The 26,491-nt window shown below is 46.6% G+C and overlaps 1 protein-coding gene and 1 non-coding gene across 2 annotated transcripts; both read right to left on the bottom strand.

Annotated features, from left to right (window-relative positions):
* Nucleotides 1-567: 567 nt before the first annotated feature.
* Nucleotides 568-21,522, bottom strand: wu:fb95e10 (clumping factor B). Its single transcript, XM_034203926.1, has 4 exons — nucleotides 20,781-21,522; nucleotides 19,646-19,700; nucleotides 2,345-2,571; nucleotides 568-2,226 (listed from the first exon to the last, which is right to left on the bottom strand). Exon 4 carries the CDS (start codon nucleotides 1,805-1,807, stop codon nucleotides 638-640), a length of 1,170 nt encoding a protein of 389 aa, XP_034059817.1. The 5' UTR covers nucleotides 1,808-2,226; nucleotides 2,345-2,571; nucleotides 19,646-19,700; nucleotides 20,781-21,522; the 3' UTR covers nucleotides 568-637.
* On the bottom strand, nucleotides 4,470-4,574 carry LOC117538328. Its single transcript, XR_004567837.1, has one exon. It is a non-coding gene; the product is annotated as a U6 spliceosomal RNA (small nuclear RNA).
* Nucleotides 21,523-26,491: the final 4,969 nt, after the last annotated feature.

The following is a 26,491-nucleotide window of genomic DNA, read 5'->3' as shown; positions in this document are numbered from 1 at the left end:
TCCTTTCTCCAGGTGGATGCCCAGGTCCTGCTCCATGTCGGCGTGGTGAGGAGGCACCGGGGTCTGCTGCTTGTCGGAGCGGGACTCCACCCCCGAGCTGCTGTCGTAGTCACGGAGCTCCTCGGGCGTGCTCGTCTCGCTGTTGCTACGGGCGACGGGGCCAGCGCCTCCTGCTGCGGCGGCAAACAATCCATGAGCCTCGTCATCTTCAGAGTCCTTCATCATCTCCTCCTGCACTGACTCAGGAGCAAAGGACGCGGCGCTGCTGGCCATGTGAGCCGGAGGACAGGACAGGGGTCACTGATTCAGCCGCCCCGAGGTCAGAGAGGGGGCTGGGGGAGGGGACGGCGGCCGACTGAGCCCAGGTATCACAGAAGGGGTTGGTCTGACCCCAGGAGGAGGTGGGGGGGGGCGCAGGGAGGAGCAGCAGAGCGGTTCAGGTTGTCTAAGCGCTCCTCCTCGTTGAAGTCGTCTTCGTCTACGTTCCCTCCGCTCTCCGTCACTCCTTCACTGTGCATCTCCACATCTTCGTCATCCTCCTCTTCCTCCTGCTGCTGCTGCTGCTGCTGTGGCTGGAAACCCTTTGTGATGCTCCTCCACTCTCTCAGAGCTCAGGTCCATGTCGTCCACCCGCTCCTCATCCTCCTCGTCTTCCTCCTCCTCGTTGGCGAGGGTCTCCACGTTGGGGGATCCCATGAAGGTTCCCGTCTCCCTCTGACCCTCGTAGGCTGGAGTCCACCAGGGCGTCGGAGCTCTGCGTGCCCTCCAGCAGGGCCGTGTGCTGCGTGCTGCTCAGGTCCGACTCGCCGGCCGGCCGGCTGCAGCTGCTCACGTCCTCCGAGTCCAGCCCGGACAGCAGGTCGTCGCCGTGCCAACCCGCAGACCCCCCGAAGGCAGAGGGACGCACAGCAAACTCCTCGGAGGGCTGAGACGTGCTCATGTCGGTGCCCAGGGGGGAAGGCAGGTGGCCCAGTCGCCTCTGCTCCTCATCTTCGTCATCCTCCTCATCATCATCCTCGTTTATCTCCTCGTCAGCCTTTTCAACTGCCTCCTTCTCATGGGGGGAGAGCAGGTCATCCATCTGAGGCTGTGCCATCAGGTTGAAGGCCCCCGTAGATGGAGCTTTGGAGGAAGGCATGAACAGGTTCTCCTTCTCCTCCTCTTCCTCCTCCTCTTCCTCCTCATCCTCCTCATCCCTTGTCTGCTGTGTCTCAAACTGGTCCTTATTCTCATTTTCCTCCTCTGTGTAGACGAGGCTCTGGGGAGCAAAGTGAGACGCAGCCATGTCCTGGTTCCGGTCCCAGGGATCAGCCTGGACCTGCATGTCCAGCAGAGAGGAGGCCGGGCACAGAGGAGAGGAAGGAGGAGACATGACGGTGGTTCCCAGGGAGGTGTCTTTAGCAGACTCGGAGAATTTAAAGCGGTCTAGATCAGCCGACAACTGATCGACAGAGGCGGCTCCAAGTTCTGCGTCTGACAGGGGTTCTGGGAGGGGCTCTGGAGATGTTTCTCGCACTTGGAATGATTCTGGTTCAGGCTCTGGTGTAGGTTCCCTCATAGGCTCTGGTGTAGGTTCCCTTATAGGCTCTGGTGTAGGTTCCCTTATAGGCTCTGGTGTAGGTTCCCTCATAGGCTCTGGTGTAGGTTCCCTTATAGGCTCTGGTGTAGGTTCCCTCATAGGCTCTGGTGTAGGTTCCCTCACAGGCTCTGGTGTAGGTTCCCTCACAGGCTCTGGTGTAAGTTCCCTCACAGGCTCTGGTGTAGGTTCTGGAGTTTTTTCTTGTACCGCTTCGGCCTGGCTGGACATCAGCTGTGGTTCCTCAGCAGCAGCTGGTTCTGGTCCCTCTGGCCCGGCTATGACAGCAGCAGCAGTGGCGATAGCTGCGGCGGCGGCTACAGCAGCAGCTATCTCTTTCTCCGGCGCTGCTTCAGACACCGCTTTGGGGCCGCGCTTCACTGGAGTCGGGGTGCTGCTGCCCACTGTTTTCTTGGGGGCGGGGGTCTTGGATGTTTTCAAGCCAGGAGCCTTGGAAGGAGTTGGCTTACTCTCAGTTTTAGGCCGGGTGGGCGTCTTTGTGTCCTTACTGGCTGCAGGCTTTTTGGCTGGGACGTCTGATTTCGAGGCGGATTTGGGGGCCTCAGGTTTGGCCGACTTTGTGATGGGGGGGCGGGTGAGGGGGGAGTCTGATGGCTTTTTGGATGCTGAAGCAGCAGGTTTGGTAACATCTGGGGGGAAACACAGCACAAGGAATGGTTAAGAATGACAGAATTGAACAGAACTACAGCATATTGAGATACAGGAGAAAGGGAATGTCTTCAAAATCAATGAATGTCCATTATTTACCTTTCTTCACAGGGGTTGTGGTCCTGGATGTCTGTGATGCCGGAGGCTTGCCACCAGAGGGGGTAGTGGAGGTTAGTCTGGAGGCCGCAGGCTTGGCGGTGGTGGTGGAGGAGGTTTTCGGGGTGGTAGTTTTGGGAGTAGCTGGGGAGCTCTTGGCTGTGCTGGAGGTGGGGGTCCGGGTGGGGCCTGTGGCAGGGCGAGATGATGCAGGCGTGCCGGTTGGAGTCCTGAAGAAACAAAAACAAAGAATGAAGAAATACTGAAAAGAGATCTGGGGAAACAATGATGATATCTCTTCATCATTAATATCTCTACTGGTGTAATCTGGGCTAACATCCCCATGAGACAGACTTCTTTAATGAGCTTTAAAAAATGGTGATTTCCTCATTTACAATTGGAGAGGATTAGGAGTAATTGAAAGTGACTGAAGCTAAAGAGTTGTCACGCTACGGCTCAGGGTCAACATCAGAGGTCCACGAGGCGGTCAGACCTGTCCTACAGAGGCCCAGAACTGATGTGACAGGGAGCAGGACTCTGTCGTGTCACCCGTTAGTCACTTATAGTGCCAGAGGAAACCCTCAGAGGCAGCGCTAACATGAGCAAGACTGCTTGTGTAGACGTTAAAACAACAATACATGTAGGGATAAGAAGAGGCTGCTCTTAATAGGCGTTCACAAGATTTGGCATCAGCCCAGATCCAATACTTCTGAACAGGAGGAAAACACCACTGAAGATTACAACGTGAAAAGACAAGAGCGCTGACTGACTCCTTTAATTATTATTGATTTGAAACTCAGACCAGAAGGAGAGAACACATAAGAGCTAGTTTAAAGTCCTTACATTGGTTCCCTGTCAGTTTGTGGATTGATTTAAAACTCAATATGTTCAAAGCACCTGCCTATTTGTCTGGCATGCTTGCAATGTATGACCCAGGACACCCCCTCGTTTTCTTGCTTGAGTCTTGAATTTTTTTTTTAGTGCAGCACAGAAGAGTTTAGTAAATCAGCATGTATTCATGTATTAAAATGTTTCTTTTAATCCCTTTTTCTTAATTTGGGAAATCTCTTCCGCTCAGCAAAACGTAATTATTATGTTTAGACACGTTTAGCCTTGTCTGTGATTTGGATATTGCACTAGTCCATTATTTGTTGATTGTGCAGCCCTTGTTTGAAACGCATTGACCTGTAAGGAAGGCTTTGTTTTAAAGTTTGATATGCATTTCCTAAATAATACAAAAACCACATCTGAGCCCCAGACCAAGCTCCCTCGGCCCCATGACAAACCCCCCTGAGGGTCTACGAAGTGACGCAGTCTGGGAGTTGAGTCACAACGGGTCCCAGAGGCCCTCACAAGCCCCAGTGGACCCTGTCCCTGATCTCCTGTCTAAACTCCAGGCGGTATGCATCAGCCTGGCCCAGAATCCGGCTCCTACGTCACATCTGAGTGAGGTAAACCTACATCCATCCTAACGGCCTGTTTCTAAATAAAGAACGCAGCTAGTACTGGCAGAAAATAGAACAGCGAGTGAAGATGGGACCATGTTAAAATCTTTATACTGAAAGGAGAACAAAAATAACTGGAACCCGGGGTGCCGTTTTTAAAAGCATTGTGTAAGGCAGAGGAGGAAGTGCGTGCCATCAGCAGCCTGGCAGATGCAGAGGAGTACGCCTCGGTAACATGAAACGAGATTAGAGCCAGGGAGCAAACGCAAATGGGGTGCGGTCACGTCGGAGGTTTCAAACAGGCTTTTACAGCTGATCCAGAGTTGGCTGCAGGGTAGTGAAAGGTGTTACTCACGCTGGTGTTGTTGGAGCATGTTGATGCAGATTAACTCATCTAAAAGCCGTACAAATCTGGGTATGGAAACCTGGACAGACTCATGGGTGACACATTGATTTAGTATGTGAGGAGCTGACTGTGTTCATGGAAAGGCTGATGAGAGGAAACATGTCAAGTGTTCTTGTAGCAAAACAAAGGCCTTTTTTTATTTTGTTATTTTGAGATGCTGAATGATCATGACTATCAGCAGGAAAAATGTACATTGCTGGGTATGGGGAAAGAGTTTTTAATGAATGTCTCCATTAAGAAACTTTAGTCTGAGCGAATGCACTTCATGTTATATTTCAGTAACAATTTCTATGACACAAATGTGTGTCATCTTTATGTATGGGCCATGCTAATCTTCTCTGTATGAATTCCAATGTGTCATATGCGCTGCCTGAGCCATCACCATGTCTATAATGCTGTTTAAATTAACTATTGTCTTATATCTGCTTATACCACTATATCATTTCAATTCTAAGCACATTCACATTGCTTTATAACAAATAATAAAGCATTTGATGATGACCAATAAAGGTCAGGTCAGAGTTCCCGATAGCCGGTAATTACAGGACTATGACCGGTAAAATATGCTGAAGACCGGCAAATCTAAATCTCTCCGGTCAAAAATAATTTCCCCTTAGCAAAATACCGCTTCAGTTGCGCCACTTATGTGACAGACAAGAATAGTCAATTCTAATGTCTAACACGTAATGTGGAGAAAGAGATGTCCTGTATGGGTTGATTGTGCGTTGATCTGTTGGTAATGCCTCGGGGTTCCGGTGGGCTGTAAACAAATGCATAATGCTGCGCTATACTTTGTGGCCTCACCCGGTTGCATAGCGATGCTTATTGTTTAGGTGTCTTTTAATAAGCAGGTAGTCATATCATTAGCTAGAACTAGCTGGATCTGATCGATATGGACATAAACGCGAGTGAAGTCTAATCTGGCGGGAGAGAGAGATCAGCTGCTGCTAACTAGTCGACACGCAGCTCTGCATGATCACATGCAGCGGTGAGCGGAACAAAGCACACACCAGGTTAGAATATCACACGTAGCTATTTTAATTACCTCTCAAACTACCGTAACTATTTATAGATATGTTTAGTTTTACTGTCGGGTCACTCATTACTGATCCGCGAGCTGCATGATACTGACGGGCTGTCAGGAGAGGGAGAGCGCTCCGTTTATTATTCATGTGTTATTGTAAATTACTGAACACTTTTGAATAATGTAGTTAATCTACTATAATTAGTTTGTTTAATATCGAATCATATCAATTCGTTTTAAAGCTCGATAAATAACAAAGAAGACCTTTGACCGGCACTTTTCTCATTTATTCGGAAGATTTAAACTTTAACGGACATTTTGACCGGCAAATAATTATTCTAACGGGAACTCTGGGTCAGGTATCATAATAATGACTAATTATATGGTCAGTGATCATTGTGTATTACAGTTGTCAAATTATAATTGTTTCATATAATGCTTATGATTCATTATGGACATTGAAACTATTGCAGAGATATACTCACTATAACATGATCTCCTGCAAATTCCTGAACTTCAAATGGGAAGCGTTCATAGAGATTTTAAGACTTAAACCTACAACTATTTTACAGAACAAGATGTTAAAAGGTGAAATGAGACTAAGCTCTTTGAGTCTGTGTGGTGCCTGAAGTGGAGAGTAAAAGAAAGGAGAGGAATTACAGGGGAAGGAGAATGGGAGACTTATAAGATAGAGACTGTCACGATCTGTCTTTATGGTGTTTTGTCTTGTCTTGTTTCATGTTTTATTTTGAAAGGTCTTCACCTCCTGTCTTGCCTGTTTCTGTCTGCGTTGTGTCTTGTTTGGATTTGTCTGTGGTTCCCGGTCGTTAGTTTCCCTGGTGTGTCTAATTTACCCGATTGTGTTCACCTGGTGTCCCTGTGTTTTCTCCTCCCTCCGCACTTGTGTCTTGTTTCTGTGATTAGTCTTGTGTGTATTTAAGTTTTGGTTTTTCTGTCTGTCTTTGTCGGTTCGTCTTTTGTCATGACTAGTTCGTCGGTGAGTGTTCTGTTTTGTCTTTGTTGTTCACCTAGCCTTGAAATAAAGGAATTTGCACTTTAATCTGCATTTGGGTCCTACCTGCTTCACACACCGTGACAGTACGAACCGACCACATTATGGGCCCAGCAGACTCAGCCCTTTTGATGCGACAGGCGGAAAGTCTTGGATACTCTCTGGAGTACATTTTTTATACATGGAAAGGCGCCTCATCTAGACGGGGTAGAGAGGCTGCGTTGAAGGAGGCACGTCAGGAGGTTGCTCGCAAGCCCTGGCTCTGGAGCTTGTTGCCCGAGTGGCTTAGGGTTTTCTCACGTAGCCCTGAGTACCAGGCTTCATGTTCTGACCCTTTCCTGGGGTCTGGTCTGGCGTTTGGAGGTCCACGAAGCCTCCAAAAGACTCCTAAAAGACGAAAGGCCAGGGTTCCAGCGCCAGTTCCGGCTCCAGTGCCGGACCCAGCAGCCATGGTTCCGTGCTCCAGTACCATCCCACATAGCCATGGTACCGTGCTCCAGTACCACCCCACACAGCCATGGATCCGTGTTCCGGTTCCTTGCCCAGCAGCCATGGTTCCGGCTCCAGTGCCGGCCCCAGCAGCCATGTTTCCGGCTCCAAAACCGGCCCACACAGCCATGATCCAGGCTTCAGCTCCGGACCTTACAGCCATGTTTCCGGCTCCAGAACTGGATCTTACAACCGTGGTCCCTGCACCAGAGCTGGCCCATACAGTCATGGTCCCGACTCCAGCACCTCGTCTCCTGCTGGCTCCCCAGCCGACGCCAGCTCCCCGAGTCTTGTCGACGTACCGGCCGACTCCAGCACCTCGTCTCCTGTTGGCTCTCCAGCCAACACCAGCTCCCCGAGTCTTGTCGGCGTACCGGCCGACTCCAGCACCTCGTCTCCTGCTGGCTCCCCAGCCGACGCCAGCTCCCAGAGTCTTGTCGGCGTACCGGCCGACTCCAGCACCTCGTCTCCTGCTGGCTCCCCAGACGACGCCAGCTCCCCGTGTCCTGTCGGCGTACCGACCGACCCGAGTCCCCTCTCAAGTTCCTACCCGAGTCCCCCTCTCCAGTTCCTACCCAAGTCCCCTCTCCAGTTCCTACCCGAGTCCCCTCTCGGGTCCCCTCTCGAGTCCCCTCTCGGGTCCCCTCTCGAGTCTCCTCTCCAGTCTCCTCTCGAGTTCCCTCTCAGGTCCCCTCTCGAGTCCCTTCTCGAGTCCCCTCTCTAGTCACCTCTCAAGTTCCTCCCGAGTCCCCTCTCGAGTTCCCTCCTTTAGTCTCTCCTTTAGTCCCTCCTCTAGTCCCTCCTTTAGTCCCCTCTCTAGTCCCTCCTTTAGTCCCCTCTCTAGTCCCTCCTCTAGTTCCCCTCGCGAGTTCCCTCTCTAGTCCCTCCTCTAGTCCCTCCTTTAGTCCCTCTCGAGTCCCCTCTCTAGTTCCCCTCTCGAGTTCCCCCTTGGTTCCCCTCTCGAGTCTCCTCTCGAGTCCCCTCTCGAGTCACGTCTCAAGTCCCTACCCAATGTCCTGGTCCGTTGGAGGTTCCGCTGGGGGTCCTGCCAACTCCATGTCCTGTCCCGTTGGAGGCCCCGTCGACTACTCCTCTGCCGAGGGTCCTACCAATCGTATGTCTGTCCCGTTGGAGGTCCCGCCGTCTACTCTCCTGCCAGCTCCTTGTCCTGTCTCGTTGGAGGTCCCGCCGACTACTCTCCTGCCGGGGGTCCTGCCAACCCTTTGTCCTGTGCCGTTGGAGGCCCCGCCGACTACTCTCCTGCCGGGGGTCCTGCCAACCCTTTGTCCTGTCCCCTTGGAGGTCCCGCCGTCTACTCTCCTGCCGGGGGTCCTGCCAGCTCCTTGTCCTGTCTCGTTGGAGGTCCCACCGACTACTCTCCTGCCGGGGGTCCTGCCAACCCTTTGTCCTGTCTCGTTGGAGGTCCCCGCCGTCTACTCTCCTGCCGGGGGTCCTGCCAATCCTATGTCCTGTGCCGTTGGAGGCCCCGCCGACTGCTCTCCTGCCGGGGGTCCTGCAAATCCCGTGTCCTGGTCCTCTTCCGTGGGGGATCCTGCAGAGGCCTGTCCTACCAGCTCCGACACCGGGTCCTGCCCGGTCTCCGGCACTGTCCCGTCAGCGCCTTCCTGCCCGGCTCCGGAGCTCTCTGGTCTTCGCCCTCCGAGCCCGGGCCCCTGAGAGCCGCGGTCTTCGCCCTCGATCCCGGCCCCCTGTGAGCCGTGGTCTTCGCCCTCGAGCCCGGCCCCCTGTGAGCCGTGGTCTTCGCCCTCGAGCCCGGCCCCCTGAGAGCCGCGGTCTTCGCCCTCGATCCCGGCCCTCTGTGAGCCGTGGTCTTCGCCCCGCGATCCCCGGCCCCTGACTCTTCCTGCCGCTGCCCTCGTCCTACGCAGCCCGGCCCCCTGACTCTTCCTGCCTCTGCCCTCATGCTCGGCCGCCCGAGTCCTCCACCTTAGACTCTGCCTTGCCCCCGGGCCGTCCGCCCGAATCCCCCTTTTTGAACTCTGCCTTGCCCCCGGGCCGTCCGCCCGAGATCCCTTCCTGGTCCTCTGCGGTGCTCCTGGGTGGTCAGCTCAATCCCGTCCTCCTGACCCCCTCCACCCACCCTGGTGGCCTAGTGATACGTCCCTCCTCCGGACCCCCTCCACCCACCCTGCTTGAGGACTTTTTGTGTTTTTTTGGGACGTCTGGGATCCGTCCCTTGAGGGGGGGGTACTGTCACGATCTGTCTTTATGGTGTTTTGTCTTGTTTCATGTTTTATTTTGAAAGGTCTTCACCTCCTGTCTTGCCTGTTTCTGTCTGCGTTGTGTCTTGTTTGGATTTGTCTGTGGTTCCCGGTCGTTAGTTTCCCTGGTGTGTCTAATTTACCCGATTGTGTTCACCTGGTGTCCCTGTGTTTTCTCCTCCCTCCTCACCTGTGTCTTGTTTCTGTGATTAGTCTTGTGTGTATTTAAGTTTTGGTTTTTCTGTCTGTCTTTGTCGGTTCGTCTTTTGTCATGACTAGTTCGTCGGTGAGTGTTCTGTTTTGTCTTTGTTATCACCTAGCCTTGAAATAAAGGAATTTGCACTTTAATCTGCATTTGGGTCCTACCTGCTTCACACACCGTGACAGAGACATTAGGGATTGAATATGCTGAGGAGGGGGATACTCAGAGAGAGACATTCACAATAATCTGTCTGATAATGGGGAAATGGATCATCCAAATGACAGGGCTACTTTAGGGAGCGCTGGAAATGAACCCGGTCACCGAGAAAGAAAGGGGGAAGGGAGGTAGAGACCAGGAGATGGGACAGAGGGGGCAGATAATATTCATCCGATTACACATTATCTTATATCAAGTCTTCTTGTGGCTTATCCGAGGAGGCAGTGAGCACAGACAGGAAAGCCTATTATTATACTTAGGAGACCTGGCCAGAGCTAAATGAGATCTTGTGTTGTGAGACTAAAAGCTGTTCAGCAACACTTGGCCATGATGACAATGCCTGAACACAATGATGCATAGAGAGGTGCAGGGATCACGTATTTTTGTAGAACTCACAACCGGAAGTGAACCCTTGCAACTAGGGGCTGCTTGATTATGGCAAAAATCATAATCTCGATTATTTGGGTCAATAATTATAATAATATCGTTTTTCTCATACTGATATTCTGCACAAACTGTGCTGTTGTATTTGCTGTAAAGTGTCTCTACTGTAGGTTATTTTTTATTATATGTACAGCACTTTGGCTCGACCAAAAATCTATATAAATAAAACTTGATTTGATAATTGATATCACGATTATTAAAAACGATTATCCATTTACTTTGAAAACATCCATTTATTGAAAAAATTAAAAAAGTATAACTCAACTGAAAAACCAATAAATATATTTAAAAATTTAAAAAATCGTTTTATTTCGATGATGTTGTTTTCATAATCGTTGCAAGCCAAAATCGTAATAGCGATTAAAATACGATTAATTGAGCAGCCCTACTTGCCAACCAGAACTGGTAAAAATGCGAACTCATTTCAGGGTTTGAGGACTCATCCCTGCCTCATGCTGGCATCGAATCAAAACCAATTTAAAAAACCTTGTCTTTGAGAGGAATGAACCACGGAGTGCTAAAAATGCCGACTCATTTCCGGGTTCAGGACTCATTCCTGCACCACTCTATTGATGCTTCTGATATTTGCTTCTGTAATCACGCTGAGCTGAGTGACAGAGGAGCTTGTGTGTTATTGTGGTTTCTAAACGATGATCTTTAACTCGTCTTAGCAGGAGGCTGTGCTCATTGTTCACATTTCACCGCAGGCACTGCCAAGAGAAACAACACTACAAATCGGGGGTTGGAGCGAATGTTGGACAGAAAGCCCAGAAATGCACTGAAGCTGAAGAATCTGATGACTGCTAGTTGCTACAGGCACACAGAAAAATACTTAAAGTTCGCACTGTGTGCCTGAGGACCATGAATTACAATCTAGGTTTATTGCTGCTACACGTTCCCTCAATCATGGCGGTAAAGAGGCAGGAGATCTGTGTGTGAGAGCAATGGCTGCCTTCTGGTGCCGCTTTTGTTGCAACAAGAGTCGGTGAGATTTAATTAATGAGACGCACCATGAAGGAGGCGAACGAGCATGCAGGCAGACTTCTTCCCCGCAGCACTGTGGTGGAACCCCCCCCCTTCCTTTAACGAGCAGCAAATGAAAGATGATGCTGCGTTAATGAAGCAGCAGGAGTATGGAGGCAGGTCTCCTCAGTGAGGATGGGACTAAGGCGTGGTTAAATGAACCTGATTAGAGCTCTCCTCTCTTAATGTGATTATGTCAGGGATGTCAAACTCAAGGCCCGGGGGCCAAATCCGGCCCGTGACTTCATTTTCTGTGGCCCCACAAGAGCTTGCAAAGAATATAATATGTTTATTATACGGATACATAAACTACATGTCCCACAATGCATCTCAAATATGCCTGTTTTCTCAGAATTTGATTTTTTTTCTTAGAATTTTTCTCAGAATTTGACTTTCTTCAAAATGTCACTTCTTTTTTTTTTTACAGAATGTGGCTTTTCTTTTTAAATCATTTTGTGGCATTCTCACTGAAGAGACTTGCACATATTTGCCCTAGACTTCTGCTTTCAGACGTAGTTAATTGTGAAGTTATTACCCTATCCCATAATAATCCAATGCAGAGGCAATAATGTAATATAATACATTATTTTTTATATATTAAATATTTATACATGTATTTTTATATAGTCTTAAAATTACAAACGGCCCTTGAGTGCAACCATAATGCTGATGTGGCCCGTGATGAAATTGAGTTTGACACCCCTGTACCCCATGTAGTGATGTATCTCACAATAAGAGCTCACTTTGGAGCCCTGAGCTCTGCAGCAGCGAAGCAGGAAGTGCAGCCCTCGCTAATTTATAAAGTACGCAACATCTCATCTGAAATTTAAGAGCATCTCTATACTGTATGGCAACAAACTCAAACAGGATAACATCGGCAGATTTGTGTTTCTCAATTTTTCAAAGACGTTCACCTATAGAAAAGGGAAAAAGCAGAAAAACTCATTTTTGTAATACCCCATACATGTGATATGCTGCAGTAGTACAATGTGAACATTTGCACTTCTTAAGTTTATAAAAAAACATTTGTATAAAAACAATTTTGTTATCCTTTTTACTGTACCTTCCTCTGTTCATATATTTTTTATTTAATTGTATCTTGTTATACTTATTTTAAATGTCCATGTTATAAACATATTTTCATTCTCTTATTTAATTGAATTTCATAAAAAAATGTAGAAACTTTCACAAAAGTATTCTGATCATTTAGATTTGTTTTCTGCTGATCAATACCTCATTTTATTGATGCAGCTCTACTGTATAGTGAGGCTGTAAACGTGAGATGCTGAGTCCATACCTCTCTTATTTTTTCTCATTTTTCTCTCTGTCATGGATTTTTAAGTTAAAGAAAATACATAAATCTAAGACACGCCAACAGCATAAAGTGTTAATAGAAACTTACAGCACTCAGAAAATTGTCGTCAAATGGTGTTTGATATTCAAGTCTATGTAGAACAAAAGAGAAATCAGGTTCACATGTATTACCATTTGTACAGACTGTACAAATGTACAAAAGACAGACAAGTGAGGGTCATGCAGCTCTGTTCAAATGTTTAATTAAATATCGATGGGGCAGATATGTGCCAATTCAAACATGTAATGTTCCAAAGGAACCATAACGCATGTTGTTAATGTTATACATGGAAATAGAAAAGATGATATGTAGGCTCTGAATTATTCTACATCCATCACATGTCTGCAGCATGAGTGAACACACCAAACACACCCCAGACCTTTGTCTCACACCTCCTTCTCTCTCCTATTTCCTTCCCTCTCTCCTATTTCCTTCCCTCTCTATCCATTGTTAATTGGCTCTGCGGCTCCCCCCCCCTTATAACATCATGGCAGCTGACGACTGTCACCTGCCACACCCAGAACAGGACGGAGGATTTACAGCCTGAGCAACACGTCCCCTGCTTCCCTCTGGGCTGCAGTGTAATGTCTGGGGCGAGGACCCCGATGGTGACACACACACACACACAGTGCTGGACCATTAGCATGGCGGTAATTTGTGAGATCATGAGGAGGGTTGCATTCAATCCACGGCAGTAAAAACGTATCATCCCTTAGGGACCCTCGGCGGGGAGAACAGCGTGACTAATGTGGGAACAGAGGTTGGCACGGAAGGGACAGCGAAAATGGAAAAGCACCTGATCACATGACGGCGAGCGTGTCCCATTTCCTGTCTGAGTCTGTACAATAAGAGCTGAATACCCTTCCTATGTCCTCTAATCTATAGGCGATATCACCCTCTGCTTCACACAGAGAAACCCTCTGGTCGTCTGTTTCCTTTTCTTTACCTCTGCCTCCCACTCCCACACACACATACACCCACACACACACCTCTCACTCTCTAGTGCACAGCCCTCACACTCTGTATCTTCTGGCAGCAGTGATGGTTGCTCAGTGGGGACGCATGGCTTATTCAGCCGTGTAGCTTCCACACTCCACTGCCACCATTTTTGTTTCACTTCACTCACTGCATCAGCATGAGAAAGCGGCTCTGCGGCTCGGCACGTGCTCTACCAGCCCGCCCCCCCCTTACCTCCACATCACACTGAGTAATACACCGGCAAATGAACACATGTTCTGCATTTTAATGACATGCTGCTGCCACTATGCAGGGTCCATATCAACAAGCACACTGAAGAAACACATATAAGGAATGTGCTCCATGGCGTTTACAGTACATGCGACATATCAGGCGAGAAAAAAGGCAGGTACAGACACAAGCTGACACTTGAATGGTGCAGGAAGTCAATGGTTTTCTGAAAAAGTTTTTGGGTTAGATGCCTTAAATAAGGTCTGTGGTTAACACAAGCTTCTTCCACGACATAACATACGTCAGTAAATGCTGGTTGCTTACAAGTGTCTAAATGAGACGACTCAACATCATCACGCCCAACATTAGCCGCCTTGAGCTTAGCGGTGGTGACGTGAAGTCATGTGACCGTGCTTACAAAACGTGTAAGTGTCATAAAACGTGTGTTTGCCATATATTTCATTTTCTGCAATATTCAAAAATCCAATGGAAAAATCCCATTGGCTTTTTGTGGAAGGAGCATGGATGTATAATAAGAACTGGATACAGCGTGGGAGGCGGGGTCTCGTTCTTTCCTATGAGAGCTGCTCATTGGCACATGAGGACAAAATGGGCCAACTTTTGAGAGAGCGAAACGTCACAGATTACCCAGCATGCCTGGCTGTCAGAGCAGAAGAACCGTATGTGCGCTCACAGAGCATGCACCTCTTAAGCCCCGCCCCCCGAGCTCCCACTCTCGGCTCAGTAGAATGAATGGAGAGAGAAAATAAATCTAGATTAGGCTTTTAGTGCATTTTACAACTTTAAGGACCGAATGATTCTAATAAGGGCTATACAATAGTTCATACTGGGTAGTTTAAAAAAAAAAAATCCACCGATTTATAGACGTCTCTTTCCCCATGTTAGTCAATGGGAAAAAGTTGTTTTGGGCCGGGTGACGTCACGGACTGATACGGAAGTTGCAGTACCGCTGTTTGGACACAACGAGTATTGGCACAGAGTCCGGCACACTTCATGGGGGCTTGGGAAGGAGCCCTTGCAAGCTAACTTCCTGTTTAGCCTACATAAATACGTCATCACCTGCACCGCTCTAATGTTTTGAACAACCAATAACGATTTCTACTCTCTCCATTTGCTCATTAATAAGGCTGAAATGGTTCATGTTGCAAGTGGCATGCTGTGGGCAATCTGCTTCAAACAGCAGGTGTGCACACACACACACACACACGCACACACACACACTCACTTTCTACACACCAACTTTTTCAGTTAAGTAAGTTGATACGCTTTCATTTTAAGCCTCTCAAATGTGGAGATTTCCTTCTTTTCTTCATCATGTTCTAAAGTATTGCAACAAGACACCATCTTGGACTTCAATAAACTGGGATGGATATTTTAACTGTTTACTGTCCTGCACTTCACTACAGTCATAACGTATGGTGCATAAACAATGAATTACCATCGACTCAGCTTCTGCACCCTCACTGACCTGGAAACTGCACTGTGTGAGTAGTAGCTAGCATCTAAGCTAGTTCAAAGATGTGACAATAAGATTCATATACAGAAGAGGTTACCTTTCCTATATAACTAAAACGTTTTTTTGTATACACAAGAGCTTTCAAACTAGTCAAAAGTCTGTTCTCAAAACGTTGGCTGTGCATTATGTCAGAAAAAGAACGCCAGCCAATGAACGAGCCATAATAAATAGTTCCTGGCATCAACAACTAAAAAAACCTAATTTAATTCCACTAAAACCTCTAGCTTAATAGTTGGAACGAGACACTTAAATTAGATTGATGTCGCTAAGTGAACCTGCATTTGCTCTGCACTTTTATTTGTATGCCTGCATCTGATGGAATTAAATCGATTGAGCCATAAGAGTAACACTGAGTAAATTGAGAGGGCCTCTGCGGGTGTGCGTGTGTGTGTGACAGCGACAGGGGAAGCAGGGTGTGTGTTTTACGTGGCAGTTAATGTGTTTCCGTCTCCAACACACCGCTGATAGGAACCTGAATTAAGGGATGAGTGAGGTTGGAAAAGGGCAAAATCTAATTAAAGTGGAAAATGTATGGCCCTGTCAAACACATCACATATACAAATGCTGACACACACACACACACACACACACACACACACACACACACACACAACACACACACACACACACACACACACACACACACCACACACACACACACACACACACACACACACACACACACACACACACACACACACACACACACACACACACACACACACGAGGGTACTGTCAGAGGAGTCTATCGTCAGTAATGGTTATAGCTCTCTCCTGGGGATTCAGATGCAGATAAATCCTTCTCTGGGCCAAACATCCACCAACACATTTCACTGACTCACACTGAAACGCTGCATATAAAGTGCACTTAGACGCACTAATAATCCAATATTAACCTGATTACAATATTAGCTTCGGCTTCATTTCCGCCTCGTGTTTTGACAAACCTGACAAATGTAAAAAGGACAGACACAGTATAACCCTTTTCCACTGAGTTGAGTTCAGTTATATTCCGTGCTGGGTCTAGTTTAGTTAACAGTCGGTTCAACTTGCGAACAATTTAGGAACCAGTTTGCTTCTCCACCAATTAGAGCCCAAAAGGAGCCAAGTCGCGACGTCACTGTTTACGATTTCCGACAGAAATTGTGATGGGCTCTTTTTTTTTTACTAAAATCTATCTTCTGATGGTGTGATAATAACTGATGAAATGTTGTTAATTAATTAATTAAACATGAGAGCTGAGGTTTGGGTTTAGGGTTAGGGTTATTCACTGTTAAGAAATGATAATGATAGCAAACGGGTTGTCATTAAAAGTATGGTGAAAAATAAATTCGGGTACATTTTTATATAATGTGTGTCGTCATATATTAGCCATTTTTCTATTTCAAGTTCTGGTCCAGATCGAACCAGAACTGTAAGAATATAGAGATTAAAAACGGAATATCGCCTAAGGGATTCACAAAGTAAGTCTTAATCTTAACCCTTGTTGCTCAGGTTAATTACACCCTGCTTCCCACGTACTCAGCTCATCTTAGTGGAAAAAGAGCAATAATCATTTAATGAGTGGTTAATACTTTATTGATCATGGATAAAAGAGGGCTATTGATATGACCCATTAAAGCTCTTATACTGCCTGCCTTGCACTCATATTTCAAAGTTCTACCACAAGATTTTCTTCTCTAAAGCCCCGCTGTCTGAAATATATCCAGCGGTGGTTGTAATGCTTGATAATTAAATGACCAACATTTACATTGAGAGTGTGGTATTAACGTGGTTTAAGCAACACACACAAATGAACCTTGTTAGATCAACTTTAATACTTTTAATACTTTTAATTCAAGTGGCCACTACCAACGTGTAATACGTCCTAATTAGATGTTTGCACAACAACCATTTGTACACAGCTTTAATCTGAGCATAATCTCAACGATCCAACTGCCAGCCGTGGCACATGCAGAGTGTGTGTGGGGTCACCTAAGGGATTTCAGGGCTGAAAACTTAGTGTGAACGTCCATGTTTGTCTATTGGCAATAACAAGTAGAGAAGAAGAAAAAAAAGGTGGGTTTGTGATGGCGTCTTTTAATCAAGGCAAAACTACGGTGGCTGGCAGGTGCAAACGAGCTCCAACGGCCCCAAACACTTCCATCAGGAGAAACGCGCTGCAGTTCTAAAAACGATGCAAAGTTGACAGCACATGCAGCATTTAGAAAAGATATTCATCAACTTGAAGAAACAGCGCTTATGTGATTGAATGATTCCTTCCGATATTAATGCAGATCTGCTGTAAGTTACCTAGCCAACGTAGCTAACGAGAGTCATTTCAAATATACAGCCAAAACACCTACAACTGTAAAACAGACTAACTTTCTGACAGTGAGAGTTGGCCAACTTTATATAATCCTGAATATCAACAAGCGCTCCGGTCCCAGCTGTGTGCGTCACTTTTTAGTGTCCCCTGGTTTCCGTTGTGTTTTGAGCTCCTTGCTGTGCTTTTGTAATAACAGCGTTTTGTGTTTGCAGTGTTTCGTTTATACTGCGCTTTGAGTTGCATGTGTTTGCATGTGTTTGCATGTGTTGCCAAGGTAGCGAAGATGTTTCTTCATTTGCATGTGTTTTGACACATTTGTGTTTCTGTACTTGCATCGTTTTTGAAACTGCAGCGGCGTCTCTCCTAATGGATATGTTTTAGGCCGTTTTAGAAGTTAGCACCTGTCGGCCACAGTATAAAACTCTCCGAAACAAATTATATGAATATATAGATTTCTGATAAGGATCCCTAAAATATGGTATATTGCTTTTTAGAAATATGAGGTGGACTTACTATTTAAAAATACAAACATCCCCAAAATGTCAAACTATCCCTTTGGCCTTCCTCGGGTGGCCTGCAGTGTGCGGTTGTACTTCCTGTTTCTATGTGTTTATAACAAGTTTGCCAACAGAGTTGGTTTGACGCAAGAGTTCCTGACCTAAACAATGTTTCTACACAGAAACATACCAACACGGTGATCGGATCATCAGTCTCACACAAAGGCTCCTTCAGTGCCGAGCCACCTCCGGACCCGACACCATGCACAGTGTGACTCAGGTGAGGAACACATGCTGACCCCATTGCACACAAACGGACACTTTAAAGAAAGTAACACATCTCAGTGTAATCCTCCAACGTCCCCCTCCCCCCTCTCTTTCCCAAAACTAGTTTAATTAATAATGCTGCTGTATAATGGCTGCTCTGGTGAAACCCTGCGAGGCGTTCCTCTCAGACTTGTTCTGACATTAGCTCCTCGCTGGCCTACTTTACACCCGGCCCTCTGAGCCTGTATGTGGGGGATCATTGTCCCTCGCTCCTCCGGGGTGTTCTTTGAACCTGGAGCCAAGCGAAGCCTTTTGAACCGGCTGCTTCTCGCTTCACACCGAGGAGCTTTGTAATGCTCAACTTCAAAATAGGGCAGTTTATTCAGTTATGATGCTGTTTTGAAGGAAATGTGAGTAAATTGGAAAGGAGGTGACTTATAACGGGTTTGCAGCTGCCTGTGTTATCTACACACACACAGAAAGTCTCTTTCATGGGTGTGTGTTACTGTTCATATGCGCAGACACACACTCATGTCTACTAGGGCTGTGCATCTTCACTGGTCTCACGATTCGATTCGATTATCCTGTCAACGATTCGATTCAATTCGATGGTATTTTCTATATTACTGCACATGGCTTATTTTTCATCAATGCATACATGCAGTAAATACATATGAACTCTCTTTTTATTATTTAGAAAGTGCTTCAGAAATCAATAACATAAATGTCTTGACATTCATTTATAAACCAAAATAAATGAATTGTATAGGTCTAGCCTCCCTATATCTGTGTGTGAAGTTGTTCCATCCTCAAAAACAAAAAAATAATGTTTCTGCAGTCTAGCTGCAGCTCAACGGTCTTCTGTTAAAGAAAGGACACTGAATGTCCTGAATGTGGCATCACACACAGGACTTGAGTCTGAACACAGCAGACAACAGGAGTATTTACAATAGCATATACAAACAAATATAGTGCATGTGGGTGCACACTCACATTCTCTGTCTTACTGTTGCATACATCCTGAATGTATGAGATTAAATTAGCTTCATTATATCTCAGTGATTAAGTGAATAATAAAGTTTCTATCGGGTCACTCTCAGCCTGTCACTCATTATTTTCAGGGAGGGGTTTGGAGGAACGGAGGAGACGGTGATCGCGGGAGCTTTTTCCCTCCTGCCTTCACAAACTTCACAAACTTGACACACGTATATATCGTCTGAAAATTGCTAGAGGGCATTCATACTCTGCAATCCAAGACTTAATTAAATCCACCAAAAACCTGACATGATTGTAACGCGATTATTTTTGAAAAACATAAATCCCTGTGTCTCTGAGCCGCAGCGACACGGAGTGATTCAGAGCGGGTCCTTCTGCTGTTGGTTCTGGACTGGTGTTCTTGTGTTGGTGGATAAAGCAGACGTGTTTGGTGTTGCTGTGCCGCTGTCACGTCTGTTCCCTGATCTCTGCGTCACCGACCGATTTGATATTAAAGTGACAGAAAAAAAAACGTTATAGTAAAGCCGCGGCCGGAAAATCAGGAAGCAACGTTACTACGCTATAACCGATTATCTTCCGTCACTGCATCGAGACCGAATCGTCCACGTCCGCATCGCAATGCATCGTAGAAACGATTATTTTCAACACCCCTAATGTCTACGTGTCACACCTACCTTGTTGTCTTGGAAACAGGGGGCTTGGTGGGAGTTGCAGAGGCAGTCTTAGGAGCTGGAGGAGAGGGGAGAAGGAGGAGAGGTTAGAGGAGAGGAGTGGAGGCAAGATGAGAGGATGTGAGAGAGAAGAGGAGGAGGAAGGTTTAAAAGCAAACGAGAAAAAAGGACATGAGAAGATGACAGAAGAGAAGGGGAGGAGGAGAGGAGACAAGAGAAGAATAGACGAGGATACGTTTTTAAAGCAGGTGAGTGTAGTCGAAATGAGGAGAATACGAGAAAAACAAGAGGAGAGATTAAAGGAGAGGAGATAAGAGAAGGAAAGGTTAGAGGAGACGAGGAGAAGAGGAGGAAAATAAAAGGTTAAAAGTAGACGAGAAAAGAGGACAGACGAGAAGCGGAGAGCAGAGAAGTCAAGAGGAGAGGAGATGAGACAAGGAGAGGTTGAAGGAGATGAAATGAGGAGTAGAGGATGCCAGAGAAGACGAGTGAAGGTGAGATGAGAGGACACGAGAAGAAAGTAGGAGAAGTTAGAGAAGAGGAGATGAGAGGAGACAGAGAAGAGGTTAGGTGAGACGAGAGGACACAAGATGAGGAGGACACAAGATGAGAGGACACGAGATGAGAGGACACGAGATGAGAGGAACACGAGATGAGGACACGAGAAGAGAGGAGCAGAAAAAGGGGTTAAAAGCAGGTGAGAAAAAAGGATACGAGTAGATGACATGTAGAAAAAAAATGTAGAGGAGACATGACAAGAGGAGACATGACAAGAGGAGACATGACAAGAGGAGACAAGAGGAGACATGAGAACAAGAGAGAAGAGAAACAGAAAGGTTTAGAGGAGAGGAGACAAGTGAGCAAAGGAGGAGTTAGAGGAGAACAGCGTTACCCTACACAGTATAGTAACATACAGTATATCACAGATATAGGCCGTGCCAGAGGGATGTAGGGTAAACGCCTCTGCAGATACCCAGCAGCCACTGGGGCATGTGTAATCTGTGCTGATCCATCCATCACCTTACATTGAACACCCCTCTTAGAGCTGTGTGAAAACACGTCATGCTACCACGCTAACTCTGGATGGTGTATTCCCCCCCGACACAACTTTTTGTTTATGGTGACATTTCCAACCAACCTAGGGGCTTCTTAGCGGGGGCCGCGGTGGTGCTGCTGGTTTTGACACTGTTAGCGGGAGCGGGCGCTGGCCTCTTGGCCGCGGTTGTTCCGGTAATCGACTTCACTCCGTTGGGTGGCGGGTGACGCCCCCGTGGGTTTCTTCTCACCCACTTTGCTCTTCAGGGCCGGGGACGGGGTCGTGCCTGTTGGTTTTTTGACAGCGGCTTGTGGTGGGTGGGTGGTCTTTTTAACTACGGCAGGGGCGGGTTTACTTCGCTACGCCGTTAGTCTGGGGCTTAGTCGTGCCGTTTGAGAGGCGGCTCTGGGTTGTGTTGGTCTTGGACCCGGTTGAGGTCTTACTTGGGGCCGTCGGTGCCGGGTTTGTCTTGTTGACGGGGCCTTGTTGGTAGTCTTGGCTTTGGGGTCTCCTGTAGTCTTGTGCCAGTCTTAGCGGGGGTCTCCTTAGCCTGGTTTGGCTTTGCGTCCCCCGTCTCTTCTATGGTGGGCTGTGACACCTCCTCCGTCACCGGGCTGTCGGCCTGGTTGCCCTCCAGTCCATCTGCCCTCATTCACCGGGTTGGGTTCCAGTGTTTCCATTGGCTCATGCGCTGCCGTGGCAACCCCATCCGGCTTCATCTCCCCTCTGGTGTCGGTTGGTCCGTCTCTGCAAGGCAGGGGCCGACGTAAATCTCGCAGGATGGCCACGGGTCTGCAGGATTTCTGGAGACAGCGAGGTCTGGTCTGCAGAGAGAAGATAATGAAACAAATGGAGTCAGCAGCGAGACCAGACATGACGAGCAGAGCGGCAGGAGTGTTGATAACGCCGGGAATCAGATAACGGGATGGCTGGGATCTGCTTACAGCTTCAGCATCACTCACACACACAGGGTTTATTTGCTTTAGGCACGTTTGAGGAATTTTTAATGGAATCATTTCAAGGACCAAATTTGACCGTAACCAAAGTTGCGGAAAGAATATTGGCACTGACTTTGTTTCCAGTAGTGCAAACGTTTCTGCACAAGGGAGCGAACTTTGGGATTTTAGCCTTTGCAGACCATTTACATGCACACAAATCTATATAACACCCCAAAAAACAACAATATGCCCCCTTTAAGACTTTTTAACAGCAATTTAGTACCAATTTTAAATGTAGGACTTCAATGCCTTTTAGGATCCATGACACAACAGAGACATTGTTATGCAAGCGTCCAAATATTAGCAGGCAAATGGATTGTAGGACAGAATTGGAACAGGATGCGCCAGAATACTGCAGATGAAACTGCTACAGAGACCCAGGAGAGGCCTGAACCTGAGTAGGATATCATGTTATGTTTTCTGTCTGAGGGGACCACAGGAGGAGGGACAGCACAAACAACACATTCTACAAATAGCCGTTCATTCATTTCAACGCCAACTGCAGAGCAGCGGCCCCTCTGTGATGGTAGAAAGCTCAGTGACACACTTGGCTGCCACGGGTTAGCTTCCTCTGTGCAAAATGGTATTGGGACTCACTCGTGTGGAAGACTAGCTTTCATCTGGGATCGTACACTTTAGGGAGAGCAAAAGGCTTTAGCACGCAAACTGTGAAAACACACAGTAATAATGTCGAGTCATGCAACTTTTGAATGTGCACATGCATGACAAAAGCTAGGCCTGCTTCTTCCTATTAGGCTAAAGAAGAACAGTATGGTGAGGTGGGATGAAAAACACTTGGATGTGTATCCACTAAGTGGGTCAAGGCGCGTACAAGAAAACCCAAATATAGGAGGACAGCTTGACTCATGGGCCACAAACGGAGCAGTCACAGACATGAGGGAGAAGGAGGAGAACGTGAAGCATATGAGGCCTGATAAAAGGGCAACTATCTGTAACACGAGCTGTCATGCATTGTCTGCGTCAATGAGACAAATGTGTCTTATTTTATTTCCTCGGCTAGTTGAGGTAAGGATGAGAGGAAACAGATTTGGTAGTTTAAGAGAAGCAGAGGGGGGAGTAAGGGGGGGGGGTAGCAGGGAAACAGGCTTGTCCAAGTTTACAAAAACAAGGGCAGGGGGGAGGCTAAGTGCTGGGATAAACTCAGAGGCCAGCCCAGAGGAAGCATGGGAACAGGCCACAGAGAAGGTGGGGGAAAACCTAGATGTCAAATGAGCTCATATTGGCTATCTTTGCCTGCTTAAACCCAGTACAACACTAGTCATCTTACTTTCCACTGACATAAACACACTCGCTGCCCTATTTCCAGAAGACAGACATCATCTTTATGCGGCCGGCCATCCTGGAAACAATCCCGAACCTCATCTATTCTTTCCCCCCTCCCTCCGTCATCTTTTACTCATCCTCCTTACTAAATCAAAAAGCCTTCTTCATTCTCTTTCTCTTTCTCCAAAACATTTCCCCCTCCTCGATATCTTTCCTCCCCCACCGCATCCTTCATCCCTCTGTTCATCTTTTTGCCTTTGCACCAGATGGCCGGAGCAGCTGAGCAGAGCCGGAGGGGGAGAAACATGAGAACAAATATCTGTGGTGTATCCCCCGAATAAACATAGAGCAGATAGACACACACGGCTAGTTGCAACAGGCCGCCACCCAAAGGGACCGGAGAGGGAGACGCGGGTAGCAGCGAGGAGCGGTCACAGGGGGTTTTATAGCCAGTGAGGCTATGAATTGTGGACAATTAGCTTAATTATGTTACCAACCACAACCAGTCACTTTCAGAGGAGAGAGGACAATAGAAAGCAAGATGGAGATTATGTGTGGGAGAGAAACTCCCTCTGGAGGGCACGCAGGGATTCAGCCTTTGCAGACCATTTACATGCACAGAAAGCATCATTGGGCCTCTTTAAAATGCAAGTAGAGAACCTTGGAACAATTAGGTGCTCTTCAGGGAAGGGTATGTCATCACTTGAGTAACAACATATCTTACGAATGGTAACTAGGGATGTAACGATATATCGAATATCGCGATAAAAACTGGCAAAACTGTATTGTTTTTGAAGTGGTGGAGAGACAATGCACAGTTTGACCCACTGCTGTCACCCATGGCCAAAGCATATCTCTCTGTCCCAGCAACATCAGTACCAAGCGAGAGAGTTTTTTCCACAGCAGGGGATATTGCAAACGCCCAAACATCCCAGCTTCTACCTGGAAATGTGGACATGCTCATATTCCTAAAAGATAAGCTTGATGATGCTGAGTGAGTGAGTGAGTGAGTGAGTGAGTGAGTGAGTGAGTGAGTGAGTGAGTGAGTGAGTGAGTGAGTGAGTGAGTTAGAGTTGAGTTACTTGAAAAACTAAAGTGAAACTTGATTTATTCTATTGCAGGGTCTGATTATTATATTGTTGACACTTTAAAAAATACTACTATCCTACTAAAATGCTGTACAAATCAGATTTATTTGTTCAAGTAAAAAAAAAAAATGGCAAAAAAAATGTTAAAAAATAAAATATTTCTTTATTTTTCAGTATTGTGATATTATCGTACAGTGGACTTGTTACCGTGATATTATCGTACAGTGGACTTGTTACCGTGATATTATCGTACAGTGGACTTGTTACCGTGATATTATCGTACAGTGGACTTGTTACCGTGATATTATCGTACAGTGGACTTGTTACCGTGATATTATCGTACAGTGGACTTGTTACCGTGATATTATCGTACCGTGAGTTTTTGGTATCGTTACATCCCTAATGTTAACACATCAAATTCCAAGCGATCCACACAGTCTTCAATCCAATCATAACACTGTGACATAATTCCACCAAGCAGCGAACCAGGAAATGAGACCGTCCAATCACGTCCTCTATTTCAGACTCTTCCCACAGCAAAGCATCTGGCCTGGCCTGTCATGTCACTGCTCCTGTGTTGTGTGTGTGTGAGAGAGTGAGAGTGTGTGAGAGTGAGAGTGTGATAAATCCTGATTGCACGGCCTCAGCCAGAGGAACATTTCTCTTCCTCCTGCGACTCTCCAGACAGCTGTGATATTGGACTTCTCTTTCTGGCTCTATTGCTCACTCACCCGGCATTACATCATTAGGGCCATCAGTCAGCGGTTAGCATAAACAGGCTAGCAACCAGGGCAGGAGCATGCTAAGGAACACATGTCATCTACTCTTCATATGAAGTGCAGGTAGGTGGGGATTGAAGACCCTGTTTTTACAGGAAAATGGTCAGAAAACAACACTAAGAATGCAACGTTTGTTTGCTGCCAAAAACGATTTCCATCCTGGTTTATACCCCATGGCATCTTCTTCCCAAATTCCTTTTCATTTCACATTTGTGCTTCAATAATTGTGACCACCTTAATGATATATTAAAAATGTCTAAGCTACAATGTGTATTGTTCCATCTGGGAGTATTTGAGTATCGTATAATTGTTTCCTCAACAGCTTTATATTGCATCCCTAATTACCGTGGCACTCCCTACTGAAACATCTAACCCGCTGAAGCCATTACAGGTTTTCATTAAACCTAATTAGATTGGAGAGTCATTTCCCTGCAAACAGCATGAGTGAGCTGCTGGAAAACATCGAGTTGAGATATATAAGTTAGATCATAGAGCTCAACAGTGAGCGACTAGTCTCAGCTTTGAGAAGTGAATATCCCTTCCAATGATTGAATCAAGCCAACCAACTCTAAGATGAATCTTGATAATACAACGTTTGATTGGGAGGGTGAAGGGTACAACACCAACAACTCCCTTAAAAAAACGTTTGAACTGACTGGTGTGGATCTAAATCCGTCACAAATAATACATGTTTTCTTTTCAAAAGTTGACTTGTGGCTTCTACAATAGCATCATTATAGTTTCACAATTTCATAGGTTATAGTGAGTCTACCTTACATTAGAATTGGGCTGCACGATATATCGTGTCCTGATGATAATCGCGATATGCGCATGCATACACGTCATGTTACAATTCTTTTGCTGCTTGCTACAAAAGGAAAACTCACATGGCTCTCGTGTCAGGGTACTTGAGTGAGTGACAGCAAACCACCAATCACAATCAAATCTCCAAAGCAAATGGACCCGGCGGTGATCATGGCTTGTGCACGTTCCCAGCAGCTAATTCCAGACAGATGGCTGTCAGCTACATTAGGTCCATTTCAAAACATTTAGGAACAGTGTGTGAAACTTTATGGACGTAAAATGGTTTAATCTGAAGAGAATTGCTGGTCAAGCTACTCCAAACCAAACAGCCGGTCAGCTGTCCTGACCTCATGTGGCCTGAGACAAACAAAGGATCTGAAGTCAAATAACCACTTCAACAGGCTGCAGTAGCTGTCCTCAGAATTCAGATCAAAACGAGTGGTGCTTCGACGACGTATTTGTGTAGGCAAACTCGTCAGTAAGCATCGCAAGGTTACTCCAATCCAATGGGACTTTTCCATTGGATTTTTGAATATTGCAGCAAAGATGTTTTATCATGCTATTTTTAGGCAATAAATGCAATCTTCCAAAGAGATAAGCTAACTTTAGGCTATAAAGAAACTACATCACAGTCACATGACTTCACGTCACCACCGCTAAGCTAAAGGCAGCTAATGTTGGGCGTGATGACGTTTAGTGGTCTCGTTTAGACACTTGTAAGCAACTTTTTTAATGCATTCAACCGAAAATGTGTTCAAAAAAAGCCATCATGAGAAGAGGGAACATGGATGTGCCAAAAAGCCAACTTCCTGGTTGTTGGACTCATTCCTGCACCAGTGTGTGCCTGGAGATAGAACAAA

Source organism: Gymnodraco acuticeps, unplaced genomic scaffold, assembly GCF_902827175.1.
Source record: "Gymnodraco acuticeps unplaced genomic scaffold, fGymAcu1.1, whole genome shotgun sequence".
NCBI classification, from domain to species: domain Eukaryota; kingdom Metazoa; phylum Chordata; class Actinopteri; order Perciformes; family Bathydraconidae; genus Gymnodraco; species Gymnodraco acuticeps.
This window is presented reverse-complemented; position numbering and strand designations above follow the sequence as displayed.

Excerpts from the sequence above, each read along its gene's own strand:
- wu:fb95e10 (XM_034203926.1), bottom strand. The coding sequence starts at position 1,807 with ATGTCCAGCCAGGCCGAAGCGGTACAAGAAAAAACTCCAGAACCTACA.